General features: G+C 41.8%; 2 protein-coding genes across 5 annotated transcripts in view; one reads left to right on the top strand and one right to left on the bottom strand.

Annotated features, from left to right (window-relative positions):
- LYRM4 (LYR motif containing 4) overlaps positions 1-5,830 on the top strand; it is a 95,380-nt gene extending 89,550 nt beyond the window's left edge. For 3 of the 4 annotated variants that reach the window (XR_004361051.1, XM_032712548.1, XM_032712543.1), the window contains one exon: positions 5,458-5,830. Coding sequence is in view for 2 of the 4 variants with exons in the window: in XM_032712548.1 (XP_032568439.1) it covers positions 5,458-5,614 (157 nt within the window). In the remaining 2 variants the exon portion in view is untranslated. The remainder of the gene's footprint in view (positions 1-5,457) is intronic. The other variant, XR_004361052.1, reaches the window with a different exon arrangement.
- Positions 5,831-6,726: 896 nt separating this feature from the next.
- PPP1R3G (protein phosphatase 1 regulatory subunit 3G) lies at positions 6,727-15,038 on the bottom strand. The gene has a single exon (XM_032712531.1). The coding sequence runs from the start codon at positions 14,911-14,913 to the stop codon at positions 14,062-14,064; it is 852 nt and encodes a 283-aa protein (XP_032568422.1). The 5' UTR covers positions 14,914-15,038; the 3' UTR covers positions 6,727-14,061.
- Positions 15,039-15,653: the final 615 nt, after the last annotated feature.

Genomic DNA, 15,653 nt, shown 5'->3' with positions numbered 1-15,653 from the left:
GAAGCCAAATGCAGTTTTTCAACATTCTCTCCTGAGTAAAGAGAAAAAAGGCTGCTGCTGCAGCATTTAATACCAACACAAAGATTTGGCAAAAAACTGAAGTTATTGTTAAGTTTTTGGTTCTGTTTGAGTTTTTTAATTACTATGTACCACACTGGTGTGTTTACTATTGCAATATAAGATCATTGCAAAAATTGCTGTCCGTATTGATAAAAACAAACAAAGAAAAAAAGCATTAATCTGACCTCAGTTAATATGAAAAATATTTATGATGAAGTGTGCTGTGTTATAGCATGTCCGGTTTTGCGCATGAGGAAAAAAAGATAATCCTTCTTAAAAACAATAACAACTGCACTTACCTTTGCAACAGGATTGCAAATTGGTTTGCCTCATCCAACACAAAACATAGTAGATAAACAACTTATAACACTGTTGCCAGCTCTTAAAAGTAATCATTATTGTCCTACATTTCTGTTCTTGTCAGCATTCACTTAAGATGCATTTTATAGTCATAGTGCAAGAAAATGTGAATGGGCAACTTCTTTATATAGTGTTAGAGGCCCAGATTGGCAGCAGTATATGTGATATGACTGCGGTGTCATCGGGGAGTTTTCTTCCTAGTTAAGATTCAGCAGTGTGCCTGTGAGATACACCTGTTAACTTTTCAGGTGCAACAGGAAAAAACAATCTGATTTAGTGTATTTGTGTGTGTGTGTGTGTGGTACAAATATATTAATGAACAGGACTTTTTCCTTTTTCTCCATAATAAAGAACTATGAAAATATGTGATCCCTGGCTGTTATAAGGTAACCATTTCTTGCCTGCACATTTGTAACAAAAGAGAGGGGATGGCTATGTTTACTATCTAGAGATTGTGGGTTTTTAATATATTTTTATATATTTATGCTTGTGCATATAACAATCTATATACATATATATTAGATACGTAAACATGTTTAATATGTAAAACTATCTGTAGTGCATCAGTTTTATTTCTTTAAGAAAAAGAGGAAAGCATTGTTACTTCTCCAGTGATGACCCTCTCATGAAATCAATTTTGAAATAACTGAGAGCTAAAGGAATTGTAGTATTACAGTGTTTTCACACTGTTATGCTGTGGTGGCACTTTTATGTGTTTAGGCCTTGTCTTTACTGCTAAGTTGATTCCACATAGGGTGAGAGTGTTGCACCCTCTCCTGTTAGCCTGCTCCTACTTTTGTCTGCCATCAAAAAATAAACAGTAACATTAAAAAAAAACAGGGCTTGGTTTGCTTTTGAGGGCAGAAAACTGTTCCCTAGAGATTACATCAGCAACTATATTTTAATGAGGGGATAGTTATTGAATAAACAAAGACAGTTTGCTAATTTTGTTACTTGCGTTACAAATGGGATGAGGCATAGAAGGGACAGAGGAGGGAAACTCTTCTGTACGACTGTTATATCAACATAGCTTAGAAAGCGATGGTAAAATACTGTTACAAGGGTCTGTAGCCATATTGCATTGATTTACATAAGAACATACCCTGATTGCAGTTAGAAAGATGATGTTTCTGTGTGCTGGAGTCTCAATCAAGATATGTCACCCCCTGTGCAAGGGGCTAAGATTCCTTCAGAGGCTGAGACCTATATTGTTGTCTTTCCTTCTCACATGTCCATCCTGCTAAGAGCTATTACAAGCCAGATTTCTTGGAATTTTGACTTTGCATTTGTTTGCTGAAGCTGTGGACATTCTTATTCTGCTCCACCCACGTGGGTGTACACTTGGGCTGTACTTTGCCTTTGAGGCATTGCCTTTCCTCAGGTCTGCTGCCTGGCTACTTACCTGAGTAATTTTAGGGCATTCACACTGAAATTTGTCAGTGAGTCCTCACCCAAGCAGGTAGCTAGTAGTTCAGAGATTGTCAGGTTTGGCAGGAAGATGAGTGTTCAGTGAAAATGAGAAAAAGTATCTTCATCAGGGCTCAGCAGGATTTGTTAGAGATCGCAGGCTGTATACCATGTAATTACAATTCTGTAAAGTACAGGGAAAAAGAGATGCCTGGACACCTTTATACTGAAGAGCCAACACAACTAAGGAGGGGAAAATGTGGTGATTATTGACGTAGACATCCATTTGGAATTTATACAGAGCTGTCAAGGAAAGATGCCATCATAAATGAGTGAGGCAAATTAGAATAATTTTTTTAAAACCTGTTCAACTTACTTTTAGCCCGGCAAAAATAGAAGCAGTCACTTCTACCTCAGCTCAGAGCTGCAAAGTAAAATGTCTGTATGGATAAAAAAACCCAAAACATGCCACATGCCTTCAAAAGTTGCAGAAGATCTTCCAGTAATATTTTGCAAGTAGTACCAATAGGTCTGCAAGATCTACTCCACTGATACTTTGTTATCTTGGAGAAATCCTCTCCTACTTGCTTTTTTCCCCAATAGCAAAGAAAGATTTCATGAAGTGACTTATTCCTGTGATTGCTGCTTTCCCGCAACAAAGTAAAAGCACTGTTTCCATATGAACACACAAACAGCTAATAACCATGGAATGGTTGGTTACAGGATGGGTCAGTAACTATTCAGTCATTTCTTTTTCATGATTTGTATATCACATTTGCTGATAAATCCCATTCTGAAGCCCTAAGCCTTATCCCGGATTCAGGCAGAAGGCAATAATAAGTTTTTCAGTTCACAAGAAACAGCTGATACCATGTAGACTTGTACTAAATCTTTGAATAAGGACAAATTGTCAGGTTTTGAGGGTTGGATTTGTAAGATTAAAAAGCACATAGTTTTGCAGGCAAATTTAAACATCATTTAACTTGCAAAGAGCTGAAAAGCAACTTTTATATTTCTATTTATTGTCTTCTCCTGATGGCAAAGTGGTTCTTTATTGCACATTCTTTCCTGCAGAATACAATTGCAATGTGTTACTTAAAAGAGGTAAACAAAATTTTGAGGAACAAAGTTGCTGAACAAATGGCAGAGCCTTTTTCCCCAAGAGCTTCCTGTGATTAATGAAAATACCCTGACACTGACCTATGCACTGGCTTCCAGCCACCTACCAGAAGAGTAAATGGCATGTGGTGTACAAGCTACAAACATGCATGATGAGAAAAGAACACAATAGGTAGCCACTTAAGTCTCTAATCTGGGAGAAGGATCCACATGGACGTTTGCTGCTGAAGGGCTTTCTTTAGACCTGGTGTCTGTGAGGACACTGTAAGAAGGCTGTTTTTGTTTGGAGGGTTAATGAGTGTCTGTGTAGATACCGGTGCAATCCTTCTGCTGAGGCAGTGGATGTTTATAGATGCGAATTTTTCAGCAGCTATAAATGGAAGGTCTGTTTGTTTTGTCTAAACCACATGGGAAAGGCTGGATCATAACGTTAGAAATTCAAGGCTAATGGCTTAAAAAAAAAATCCTTACGTTTCAAAGTTCAGCTTAAAATGCCATGGCATAGCTTCTGGAAGGGAGGCACCAGAGCAGGCAAGCTGCAGCAGCCCAGCAAAGGCTGACAGCACAGCACTGGTGGCTCTGCACTCTCTGAAATGCCTGCACGCCTGTGGTTTACTAAGGAAGCAGCTCACACATAAATCTGTGTTTTTATTGCGTTTGAGTCAAGAGGTGCAGCAGTAGATAATGTCACCTGTTGGCACAGGGTCAGCAAACAGCGGCTCGTACCTTTCTTCTACAAAGCCGTCTGCCCCAGCTGAATATGATTGACTGAGAAGTCACGTACTCAGTCTCATCTATCTCCCCAGTTGGGGGAGAAAAAAAAATGCAATTCAGGTTTCAGCATTTTTGTAATCCCTCTGAGCCTCCCATTAAATTTGCTCTACTGTGTGGGAAAGGATTAAAGATTCTTTGGGCTCCAAAACACAGTATACAAAAATTAAGTACTACAGCATGGTTTGTGGTAAGGCAGCAACTAAAGTGTATAGCGTGACACATAACCCAGAGCAGTGAGTTCTCTTTGACAAGTAACACTTGTTGACAGCTTAAAATTTGTGTTGGTAACACATGCCACAGTTGCGTATGGCCTTTGTTTTAAATATTCCATATGCAACATACTTCATAAGTAATTTCAAAAATAATCAGAGTTGTTCATATGCCGTTAGTAACTCAGAGTGCCAAAAGAAGGGAGTATTTTTTGGCAAGGAAAACTTCTGTTCCTTTGGAGCAGCTCATAAATGCTCCCTCGTAATAAATATTTCAAGACTAAAATCAATGCGTTACAAGTTTCAGACAAGGCTGTTTATCAAGATGAAATAGTTCATTTCCTAAAAGGCAATATTATTCACATTCTATATGAGTGTGGGCATAGATGAGAAATTTCTATTTAAGAGTAGCCAGGATTTTTTCCCCACAAAAATGGTAAATGGAAACTGCCAAAAAAAATTCCTTCCCTAATTTTTTACTACTTTGAGAGCCTGACTTGCTGTCAGACTTAATTTGAATAGTATTAAATTCTACTAAATATATTGTGCTTAGTGTAATTAAGCATCTAGCTTTTTTTGTCCTAATCCCATAATTAAATATATGAATTTTTTGTGAAAAGGACACAGAGCTCCTGTGTACCCAGGCCTTAGGGAGAAAGCAGGGGCAAGAAAGGGCATAATAGATATTAAAAATTAGACTCCAGAATTCATGTTTTTAAAAATAAATGTTGCCTTCTCCTGCTTTCATTACCCTACTTGCATGAAACATCTTCCTTCCACATCTCAGCTGCTAAGCGAAGAGCTGTGTGTGACGACTGCTAACTGCACACGCGACTACAATTTGCTAATGTTATGAGGCAGACTAGAAAGTACTAAAGAACAAGAGGAATCAAGGCATCAATGCTTCATTTTTGTCATTTTTCATTTCCTTGTTGCACTAGAAAGCGCAAATACAGAAGGTCTGAATACCATCTCATGAACAAGAGGTAGTTCCAGTGTGTGTAAAATGCTACTGCTGAACTAACAACTGTTTAACTGTTTTCACCATTTCTAAGGCAAATTAAATTAGGGTTCCAAAGGAACTGAAAAATAATACCACGCCACACAATTTATATCTAGGCTCTCCACCCAAAAAGCATAAAAAAAAACCTGCTGACTATATCCATATTTTGATTTTTCGTTATATTCTTCTTTTCATTTTTCTAAACACAGAACCTGCTTGCTTTTCCTCTGTAATAACTTCTAATGTTAATTTTTAATATAAGACTTTGAACAGTATTCCTCAATGTCATTAGTTCAAGATTTTATATATGCAGGTATTTTATGTATAGGTTATTTTTCTTAAGGTCTAGACAACAGTATTATTTACAAAAAGAAATGCTAGTAGAAATTAAAATGTAATTATGAAAAAGCTTAATATATGGGCTACTCTGTTCCTAGGGGGTTTTTTTCATCTCTCTTGTGAAGCCTAAATTATAACCTGGTTGCTTTCCAGTTTCGGCTTTCTGATATTTTGGTTTGATTTCAGGTTACTATTGGCCAACTGTACTCCACGCAGAAATTGGTTATTGAGAGTCCAGGAAACACATAGCTATGAGAAGCCTCTGATCCTGAAGCAACACTGGACCATCTTCAGCATCCTACAGTGCCACATACAGAAGCATAAATTCACTGCACACATCTGAGCTTTTCTGTTCAGCAGAAGAAATGCCTGAGAGACTCAGTTTTTGGCAACCAAAGTACTATTTTCTAGTGGTTCACACGTTCTAAGATATATGGCTGTGATTTAAAATAGCATGTAAGATAGTCTTGAAATGTGTTTGCTTGTATGTTCCATGTGATGGAATAGTTCCTGCCCTACTTTGACAATAAAACTTCATTAAACTACCTGTAACCAGATACGTTATTCTGCTGCTGACCTCGTCTCTCAATGACCATGAAAAATGTGTTAGATTTAAAACCCCTCAAGATTTAAAATCCCTCACCTAGTTACTAAGTTCTTATTGATCTAGTTGCATTTCAAAGTATATAGCATCTGAATTAAATTACTAAGTACATATTTTATTTTAAATATTAAAACCAGAGATGAACAGAATTTTTGTCTCCTGGACCTTGATTCTTACAAATATCACAGGCTGAATTCTGTGGTTTCTTTGAAGAGCATCCCTTGACATTTCAGGAGGTGACATAAAAATTTCACTAGTTCTTTCTTTAGTTTCCAAGAATTAATAACTAGTCTTGTCCTACTTTTAACAATTAACAGATCAGACTAGCAGAATGTAATGCAGACTTGCATTAATGAGGCTTGGAAGCTTTAAAATGTATTTTCACCACAGAGTCCTTTAACTTGTTGAGGTGCAGCTACTAGCAGAAAGCACCACATCACTTTATCTGAGGTTCCCTTTTTCTCAAAGCTCCTGAATTTTGCAAAAGGAAAATAACCTAACTATAACAGTAACTCAAGTGCTGTAAGTCATGAATTGGCAACAAGCTTTGCCTAGCAAAAGTACTCAGTAGAACACTCAGTATCGCATTTTATTGTTTATTATTAAATCTGTAGAATGCCCAGCACTTTTAAGACCGTACATTAAAACAAAAGCAAGCAAAATTTCTGATCAGCTTGTGCTCAAGTCATTGATGTGCTTAAGTTTGTTTTCTATGAGAAATGTGCAGAAAAATTAAGCATTGCAAAGCTATTTTAATGACATGCAGAAAAAAGTTTCCTTCTATTTTAGTGGATTGTTGTGGGTTTTTTAACAGAAACTCAAAACTAGTTCCATGACACTGTGGCCTTTAAACCCCCCTCCTCTTATTTTTCTTGCTTTACAAAATTCATCTTTGTTTAGAACTTACTTTTTTTTTGTGTTCTTCATGTTCTGTGTTAACATTATTAAAGCAAAGTATCTAATTGTAGTGTATAATTTAGAACAAACTCCCATTCCTCACTGGAATGGGAAAAATTGTGTATTTTACAATTTTGTACAGTTAGATTGAAATGTATACTGATGCATTTCATGGACAATACAGTGTACAGAATAAAATACTATGTGTACCTAAGACTACAAATGTAGCCTCCATTCGCACTTTCAGATAAGAGGCAAATACATTAACAATTCTCCTTTTATTAGATATATAAGTATTGCAATGCAAATTGCTTTTAATGAACATTTTACTCAAATTGAATTAATTCTAATAGGTAAAATGCATTATATTCTGCATTTTAAATCTCCGTATTCGCAAGTGGATAATTAAGTGCACTTAATGGTGAAAGTGCAGGGGAAGAAAGGTTTGATTGCTATTTAAGTTTCCACTGAGCTCACAGAAATGTAGTAACATCTTATAGTCTTAGATGACACAGGCTTGGAAAGACTGCCAGTTTTATACTGTAAGAAATTTGGTCCCTAAAACAGTACATGCAAAATCCTTGCTTAAAACAGCTTAATTACTGGAACAAGCACTGCATACCATTTCAAGATATGAGAATGTATGCTCGGAAGCAAAATAAATATCTTTATAAATAATGTAGCCCTAACTTATAAAGAGGTACAACTCCATTGATAACATAATCTAGGTTTTCACCACGTTTACGAAAAAGTAAGCATTTGGTTTTAAATAGAGGCCTTTTCAATACATAATCAGTTCTTCCAAAATACCAGTACCTTTCCAGTGAATTTCTTTATCAAGAATATAGCTGTAGATGGTACATGGTCTCATATAGGCATGCAGCCATGGGAATATGAAATGTCTTATTCTTTCCCTCAGAAGTATGAAGGAGATTACTTCTCCATTAATCAGGCTCTCTAATTTCTCCCCTTCCCCAGTCAGTACTGCAGAAGTTAAGACAGCTCACTTTCTCAGACAAGGAGGAAAAATTAGTTCTTATTTGAAATTAACAATCAGCTTATCATACATTATTTATGCATTACTTATTATTAGAAGCAACGCAATAATGCTTTTGCTGCTACAGTCCAAAAATCTGCATAACGCTATCTAACGTGTTAACTGAAGTGCAAAGCTAGCAAAGGTATTGGCATTTACTACTCAAACCCAACAGTCATTTTAGATGATTGTTCCCTGTTTTGGACAGACCTGTGTGTTTCCTTTCCTTGTAACATACATTTAAGTGCATGCTCAACTAGTGTTAGTTATGTGCATACCAGTTGTACATGATTGGAAGATACCTATAAATATTATTTTTTCCTTGCCTGATGTCTATTTTAAGGAATTTTGTCGTAACATGCCCAGTTCTGTATAAAAAGATAGCTTGCCAAATGCTTTATCATTGAAATCCTACAAACTGGATGGAAAATATTTGCTAACCGCATCTGGCTTAGCAAGTCCAGCACAGAAATAATTGTTGTAGGCTGGGATGTCCTTAGTGTTATGTTTGTGTCCACTTGCCCTGTTCTTAGGCTTGGCTTGGCATGTGCTCATTGTCACTGATGGAGACAGCGAACTGGAGAGCTGGCACTGTGGTCCAGCCTCGGAGTTGCTGTGCTCTTACAGCTGCACCTTCTGTGCTTCACCAGTTCCGTTTACGTTGCAATACTCATTAAATCTCTCTTGGCACGCTGTCAGAAGCTTTGTTGGATTTTGTCAAAGCAGTGTAAACAACAGGAATAGTTAAAACACAAAGGAATGGTCCCATGACTTATGTACAATGTCCACTATTATAAAAAGTATACATTTTTTCCTTAGACTAGAAGGGAGCTCAATAGATATCTTTACTAAAGCTGCAGTGTCTTAGCAAAACAAGTTTGCTTTTGTATTATATTAAAAATGTTTGTCTTTTCCTGATCTTGACATTTTAGCAAACTATTGACCTCAGCAGTATAAGCCAAAATTTGAATGTTTGCATATACTCAAGTTTGTCGTTACTTTTACAGTATAAACTTGGAAATGGCACTCTGAAAGAAAAAAAAGTAATCATTTGATTAATATTAGCAACTGTTCAAAGGATAGGCATTTCTGTTGTGTGTTACAGCTTCTCAAGAAATTTTACTCAAATAGAAAGCACAGTTTCAAAATACCCAGATATACCAGAGGTACAGCTGTCCAGGAGGAGAGCAACCCAAGGGAGAAGCATGTGAACACTTTACATACAATGCTGAAACAGCCTAAGAAGGATTTTAATTTACTACTCACTCTTCTCAAATGGTATTTCTGTATAAAAAACATCACCGAGTTTCCAGGTCTTAAAAGCATGACTTTTACCCTCTAACATCAGCAGGTGGAATAATTTTATGGAGAAGCACCAGGCCCTCAACTTACTTCCTTTAATGCAACATAAACGCATCTCTCCAGACACCCAGCACAGGCCATACGTACGCGTAAACAGAGCCATGAAAGAGCTGTGCACCTACTGTTTTCCTGAGTTTTCCATAATGATCTACAGTGAAACCCCGGCATTATTCAAGTCAGGACTATACTGATCGCTTTGTTCCACCATTCGTAACACAGGCAAATTATTTCATACTCTTAGGAATATTTTGTTTGACGACCTTTTTGAAAAAAAAGAAGTAAGGTGGGCAGCTCTTTAACCGAGTGTTTACATTCCTACTTTTTTCAGTATTTTAGAATATAAAAATAGTGCACGAGCCTTTAATGTGGAAGCAGGGGAAAAAAAAAAACAGATAGAGAAGCCAGTAATGCTTCCCAAACTGTATATTTTCTACAAGTGTAAAAGGAAAAAATATGGAACTCTCAAACCTGTTTCACAAACATATGCACCTTCAAAAGGATTCCGCAGCTTACAGAGGAAATTAAATATGTTTTGCAAGAGATGCTTCTTTCTAAACTACTTACCTTTTTTACTGTTAAACCCAGTATCTGCTGAACCTTTGCAAGAGGGGGAAATGATGGTAAGTAGTGCATTCAAATAACTACTCTTCTGTGTTCAGAGAAAAAAACTATGGAGACCTGTGAAGAATGTGCAGGCTTTCTATTGAAAGAGTACACTCCATAAATATTTATAACAGTCTTTGGCAATATGCTAATCCAAGGCAAGTAATTTTCCCTCTCTTAAAAAGAATCATGAAAAAACAATTAAGGTGATTTAATTACTGCCATGCATAGACAGCAGATTTTGAACTCTTGACAGATGAACATTCATCACAGTGCCATGTTATCCTAACCCCATAACACAAGACTCTGAACAGAATAGACAATTAAGCCTAGATCATTTCCCCTACCTTCCTGCAGTACTTTGGGCTGGATCCAAATCCCAGAGAAGCCAATGGGACTAGAAGCCAGACTTTCCAAGTACTGACTGAAAGCCCCAACTTTAAATAAAACAGAAGTAGTTTTCACACAAGTTTGCAGATCTTCATGACACCAAAGTAAATTTAGCTTCACAGTCCTTTTCTGAATCATTTAAATCTGAATTTAAATGCAATTGTACATGGCAAAAAAATTGCTTAAGGAAGATTTAACTTTGATGTCCTTCACATTTACTCCTATAGAGTTTCAACTGTATTAAGTTTTTTTGGTTTATATATACCTATAAAACCATTTGGCAGCTATTTCTCCCCTAAGCCCTTAATTCATGGCAAGGGGACAGAAGTATGCTTAAAATGAAAATCTTTGGAGATGGAGTTTTTCCAAAAGGGCAATAAATCTCTATCATTTCTTATTAAAGTTAGGGGAAGGACCATGTTTATGAACACATCCTCCAAAAGTTATGCTTCGAATCTTTATAAAATACATTAACAGTAATGCAACCTAACAAGAAGAGTGCTTCACTTAACAGTTTACTCCACTGGCCTTCTGATTTTATAGAATTAGAACTACTTCATTTTGAATATATTTCTTTGAGAATAATGTTGCAATTATGCCATGTATCTCAACCTATGACCATGAGCAGCAGCCCCATGTTTTGCTGGTGCGGGCTTGCAATCCTTCAGTATGCACATGGTCCGGTTTGGATTTTTACACTGCTGCTCAGTGTAATCTTTGGTAAAGCCTTGCATTTCCATAGCCTTCAGTAACCGTAGCTATGAAAATAACTGTGTGTAGGCTGTCTCTGAAACCTTCTTTGGAAACCTAAGCTTCTATAAAGTCTTAAAAGCACAAAAATGTACTGTCTATTAAAACAGAGTATGCTTATTTCTCGTCTGAGAAGGGTTCCCCCCCTTCTTTCACAAAAAGTAATTACTTATAACAAATAAAAGCACTTTACCTGTTATCAAAGCACAGAAATCTTGTGCTTTAATTAACATGATTCACAGGACTTTGGATTGGCACCAATTTTTGGAAGCACTCAAAAGATTTTACTGTTTAGCCCCATAAGTACTTTCTTGCATTTCAAATTTCAAATCACATGTCTGAAGAGCACACAGCAGTGTTACATGTTCTGGATGTTGGATGTTTCACACCCATTGCCCATAGTTTACAGCGTACCAGAGAACATTTTTAGCCCTCTATCAATAAGCACAGCTAGCTGGGATTCTTCAAGGTACCAGCTTTGCACCTCTGCCCAGATAGAACCACTAGCATATGGCTACTCCTTTAAATTCTTTTTAAGGAGAGATCCCTCCCCTCCTTTTTTTGGCGTTGTTTCCTTCTTCTCCGAAGCAATTAATAAACAAAGCACAGAACAAGGAATGGGCTCCTGGAATCCAAAGTAAATGAAGGATCAAACTTGACACTGTTAGCCCCACACATCAGCTTAAAAGCACGCTGTGTCATTGACTCAACAATCTGAAGAAAGGCTAATTCATACCAGATTATCCCATGTAACATCCTGTAATCCTGTAACGCATGATAGATTTAAAACAAAGTTGTATGGGATGTAGTAGAGTTTGCTATTCTCCCTTAAAACCTTTCATGGTTTTGGTGAGAGTTTACATGTAAGTTGGAAAACAATCATACGACCTTCTGTTTGCCTGCACAGAGCTTTTCCTCTGTGCGTTGTCAAAGCAACTGGTACAGTCTAACAACAGGATGGTTTCTGAAGGAATTAAAACACCTCCTTGTCTCTGGCTGTATTCTCATATTGTGGTTTATGTGCAGGTTTTTTAGGGAGGAGGGAGGACAGGCTCCATTTCAGAAGCAGTGCGCATGTTAGCAAAACTGCAGGACCTTTAGTCTGAAGCCTCCTCTGCTTCAAGTCTTACCCACAATAGACTCCCTGCTAGTTCTGGGTCTGTTCCAGCTATCTCAAAAGGCAGGTTATCTATAGACTTGAAAATATTTTCAAGTATGGGCAATTTTATAAACAAGCTATTTTTTCTAATGTTCTCATAATGGCCTTTAAGATGTTTACATATTCAGAGGAAATGAAGACTTGAGAAATCTCTGTTTTAAAAAAGGAAAATAATATTCCAAAGTCTTACTGAAGAACATACATCCATGTCAGGACATTTTCTGCATTCTGGCAATGTCTTTTCTTTCATTAAAAAAATTAACCCGTATTTTGAGATACTGTATTGAAAGAAAACAAGTGAGTCAAAGCTGCAGAGGAGCCAGAACAAAACTCAACTGAAACCCACTTCTTTTCCACCCATGCTCATGAAGCTTCCTCACATCACAGCTCTGCACAAGATGCCTGTCACAAGTGGCTGTCATAGACTTCCAGGGCGATTTGCCTCATGGCTGTGGCAGGACAGCACTCATTTTCAGCTACAGCCTTAAACATTGCTTACAGACAGAAAATGTCCCTGGTCAGAGTGGGGCACACCAACAACGTGATCCCCTTGGCACCATACACATTAGGGCCAGGGGCACAACCAGGTTGCAAAACCAAGAAGTATCCTGTTACGTTTTGCTATATGGAAAAAAAAAAAAAAAAAAGATGTGTAATGGTGAGCTTTTTAACTTTTTTTAAAACTTTTTTTATTCTTACAAATCCATTTGCATTGGCACTTTTTGCTTAATTTCAGGACTTGGGACACCAGCAATAGTCAACCTCTAGGCTTGCAGTGCAACAGTGAAGATTGTAAAATCATTTCAAGTGTCCAGCGCTATAAAGTCCAGCTGTGTGCACAACAAAGTCCTTTCCCAGCAACATACAAATACAGAAAAATATGTAGCAAAATAAGCTGAATAAATTATAAATACTTGAGAAACGTGGTGCAAAATGTAACATAAGGAGAGCTGAACTAAGGCACTTGTTTTCATTTGTTACTGAGGACACCCTCTCTGTTATCGCATTGTCACTCCTCAGTGAGAAGGTCATCCAAATCAGCATCTGCTCCCCAAATCTGAAAATACAGAACCGTGTATGAGACGAACACCATCTTGTACTTCACAGTGCATGACTCAAAGGTGTTACCAAAGTTCTCCTGATAAATGCAGCATCAGCAAATATTTAAACTCCTCCTTCGTCCCGGTTTTAGACTTGTCAGTTGTGTGAAAAGAAGTCACCAGTCTATTTTAAGCAAAAGCATCTTTGCAGAAGTCCCTGTTGGCTGCTATTAGCCAGACAGGATCTACATGCAAGCCTGGGGAGCGGGGAGCAGTATCAAAGTGTGCTGAATGACAAAAACCAGAGCAGCCCTCTCCAGCCCCAGATCCAGCCCCAAAACAGACTGCCTGGAAAGGTGGGCCGGGCACGCAAGCCTGTCACGAGTTTGACAGGTGCTCACAACAGTGAATCGTATTTTTACAGAGTCCATTGAACTAAAAAAAAAAAAGAAAAGAAAAAAAAGAAAAACCACACCATTGGTGTTGCAGTACTATGTCTTTGAAATGGATGTGAGCACGAGAAAGCTGGGATCCTAAGTTAAATTGTAGCGAACACGCCACCAAGTTTTCACACGAGCGCTCTTCTGCATCTCTGACTAATCGGGTAAGTGGAGTCAAGCCCAAATCAAGACCTCAAAAATTCACTTCAAGAGGGGAAAAGCAAAGCCCACGCTACTCATTCTCCTTGTTCCCTCAAAAAAAAAAAAAAGGAAAAAAGAAAAAAGAACGATTCCACAAGCCACAGCAATGCGAGCCTACGCACATCCACGTTTCGCTGGCAAAACCGAAGTGCCTGCTTAAAAACCACCAGACTTGGGGCAGTCTCCGGGACGGTGGCCTCGGCGCGCTGGCTGTCTCCCTCCCGAAACGGGCCTCACTCCGGGAGCAGGGCTGCGGCCGCCTCCCCCTGCCCGGCCGGGTCCTCTCGGCTCCCCTCGCCCGGCCGGCGTCAGTATCGGGGGGCGGCGGGGGTCGGCGGGGCGGCGGCGGGCGGTGCGGGGCCGCCCCCGGGGCAGCCGCAGCACCGCAGGGTGTAGTTGCGACCGCCGTTGTTGTCCCAGAACTCGCCCTGCGCGCTGCGGTAGCGGATGGCGAAGTGGAGGGCAGAGCCCTCCCGCAGGCTCGGCGGGACGCACAGGGTGAAGCCGTAGCGCTCGGCCGGCGGGTCGGGGGGCAGGGGGGCGGCCGGGACGTCCACGAAGGAGAGCCACTCGTTGAAGGTGTAGCGCACCGTCACCTCCTTGAGGCCGGGGCCGCCCAGCACTTGCACCGTGCCCCGCACGTCGGTGGGCGCCGCAGGCCGCCCCAGCCGCTCCAGGCAGACGCGCTGCCGCCGCAGCCGCTCGGCGCTGGGCTCCCCGCCGTCGGGGAAGTCGGGCACCAGAAGCAGGGCGGGCGGCGGGGGGTCCCCGCCGGGCGGCGGCGGATCCCGCTCGTCGCCGGGCGGGCTCTGCAGGTGGGACAGCGCGGCGGGCGGCACCTGCGGCTCCTCGGCGTCGCTGAAGTGCTTGACGCTGGCGAGGCTCAGCCCCAGCGAGTCGGCGAACTGCACCCGCTTCTTGCACTTGCCGCAACAGTCTTCGCCCGCCGCCGCCTCCCCCTCCTCTTCTTCCTCCTCCCCCTCCTCCTGGCGCTCGTCGGGCCCGGGGGACGGCGGCCGCCCGCAGCGCCGCAGCTCCAGCAGCACCAGCCGCTCCCCCGCCGCGTCCCGCTTGGCGTCGCGGGGCACCGTCGGGGCCGCGCCGCGGGGCCGCCGCTCCTCCGCTGCCAGCTCCTGCCGCGGGCGTGCAGGGCTCGCCATGGCGGGGCGCCCCGCTGGGCCCGTCCCGGCCGCCCCTGTGCCGGCAGGCGGACGGGCCGGCACCGCTTTATCCGGCGCCCCCGCCGCAGGCCCCGGGCGGGGGGCGCGCCCCCCCCGCCGGGCCCGGAGCCTCCCCGCGGGGCCGGGGCTGGGGCTGGGGCGGCTGCGGGCGGGGGCGGGACCTCCCTGGACGGGCAACGCGGAAACAGCCGCGACGGGCGGCCCCGCACGTCCTCTCGCCCGCCGGGGGCCGCCGTTACCAGGGCGCGGAGGAGCGAGCAGAGAGCAACGCTGCCCCGTGCCCTGCGGGGGCTGCGGGAGGCAGCGGGAGCGGGGAGAGGAGCCTCGCGGGGCCCGCCGGGGTCCACCCGCCCCGCCCCGCACTGTCGGGCCGGGGGAGAACGCGGGGCCGTGGGCTGCTGGAGCGGGCTTGGTTATTGCTCTAATTTATTATTATTATTATTATTATTATTATTATTATTATTATTATTATTGTCATCATCGTCGTCGTAATTTAGGCTTCCACCCGTCGGAGATTCACCGAAGAAAGAGCCTGGAGGGTCAGGATTAAGCAGGAGTCCCCCAGCCCCGTGCTGGCATCACCGAGGAGCTCCAGCCGTGCCCGCGGCGCAGGGGAGGGAGGCGGCGGGAGCTGAGCGGCCCCTCGGTACCGGGGCTGAGCCGCCGCCCTGCCGCCGGCCTGGGCGTCAGTAGCGCGGGGTCCTGCCCGTGAGCCGCTG

The sequence above is a fragment of the Chiroxiphia lanceolata genome, chromosome 1, assembly GCF_009829145.1.
Source record: "Chiroxiphia lanceolata isolate bChiLan1 chromosome 1, bChiLan1.pri, whole genome shotgun sequence".
Lineage (NCBI taxonomy): Eukaryota > Metazoa > Chordata > Aves > Passeriformes > Pipridae > Chiroxiphia > Chiroxiphia lanceolata.
This window is presented reverse-complemented; position numbering and strand designations above follow the sequence as displayed.

What these genes read in the sequence shown, in the direction of transcription:
- PPP1R3G (XM_032712531.1), bottom strand. Translation starts at nt 14,913, where the DNA reads ATGGCGAGCCCTGCACGCCCGCGGCAGGAGCTGGCAGCGGAGGAGCGG.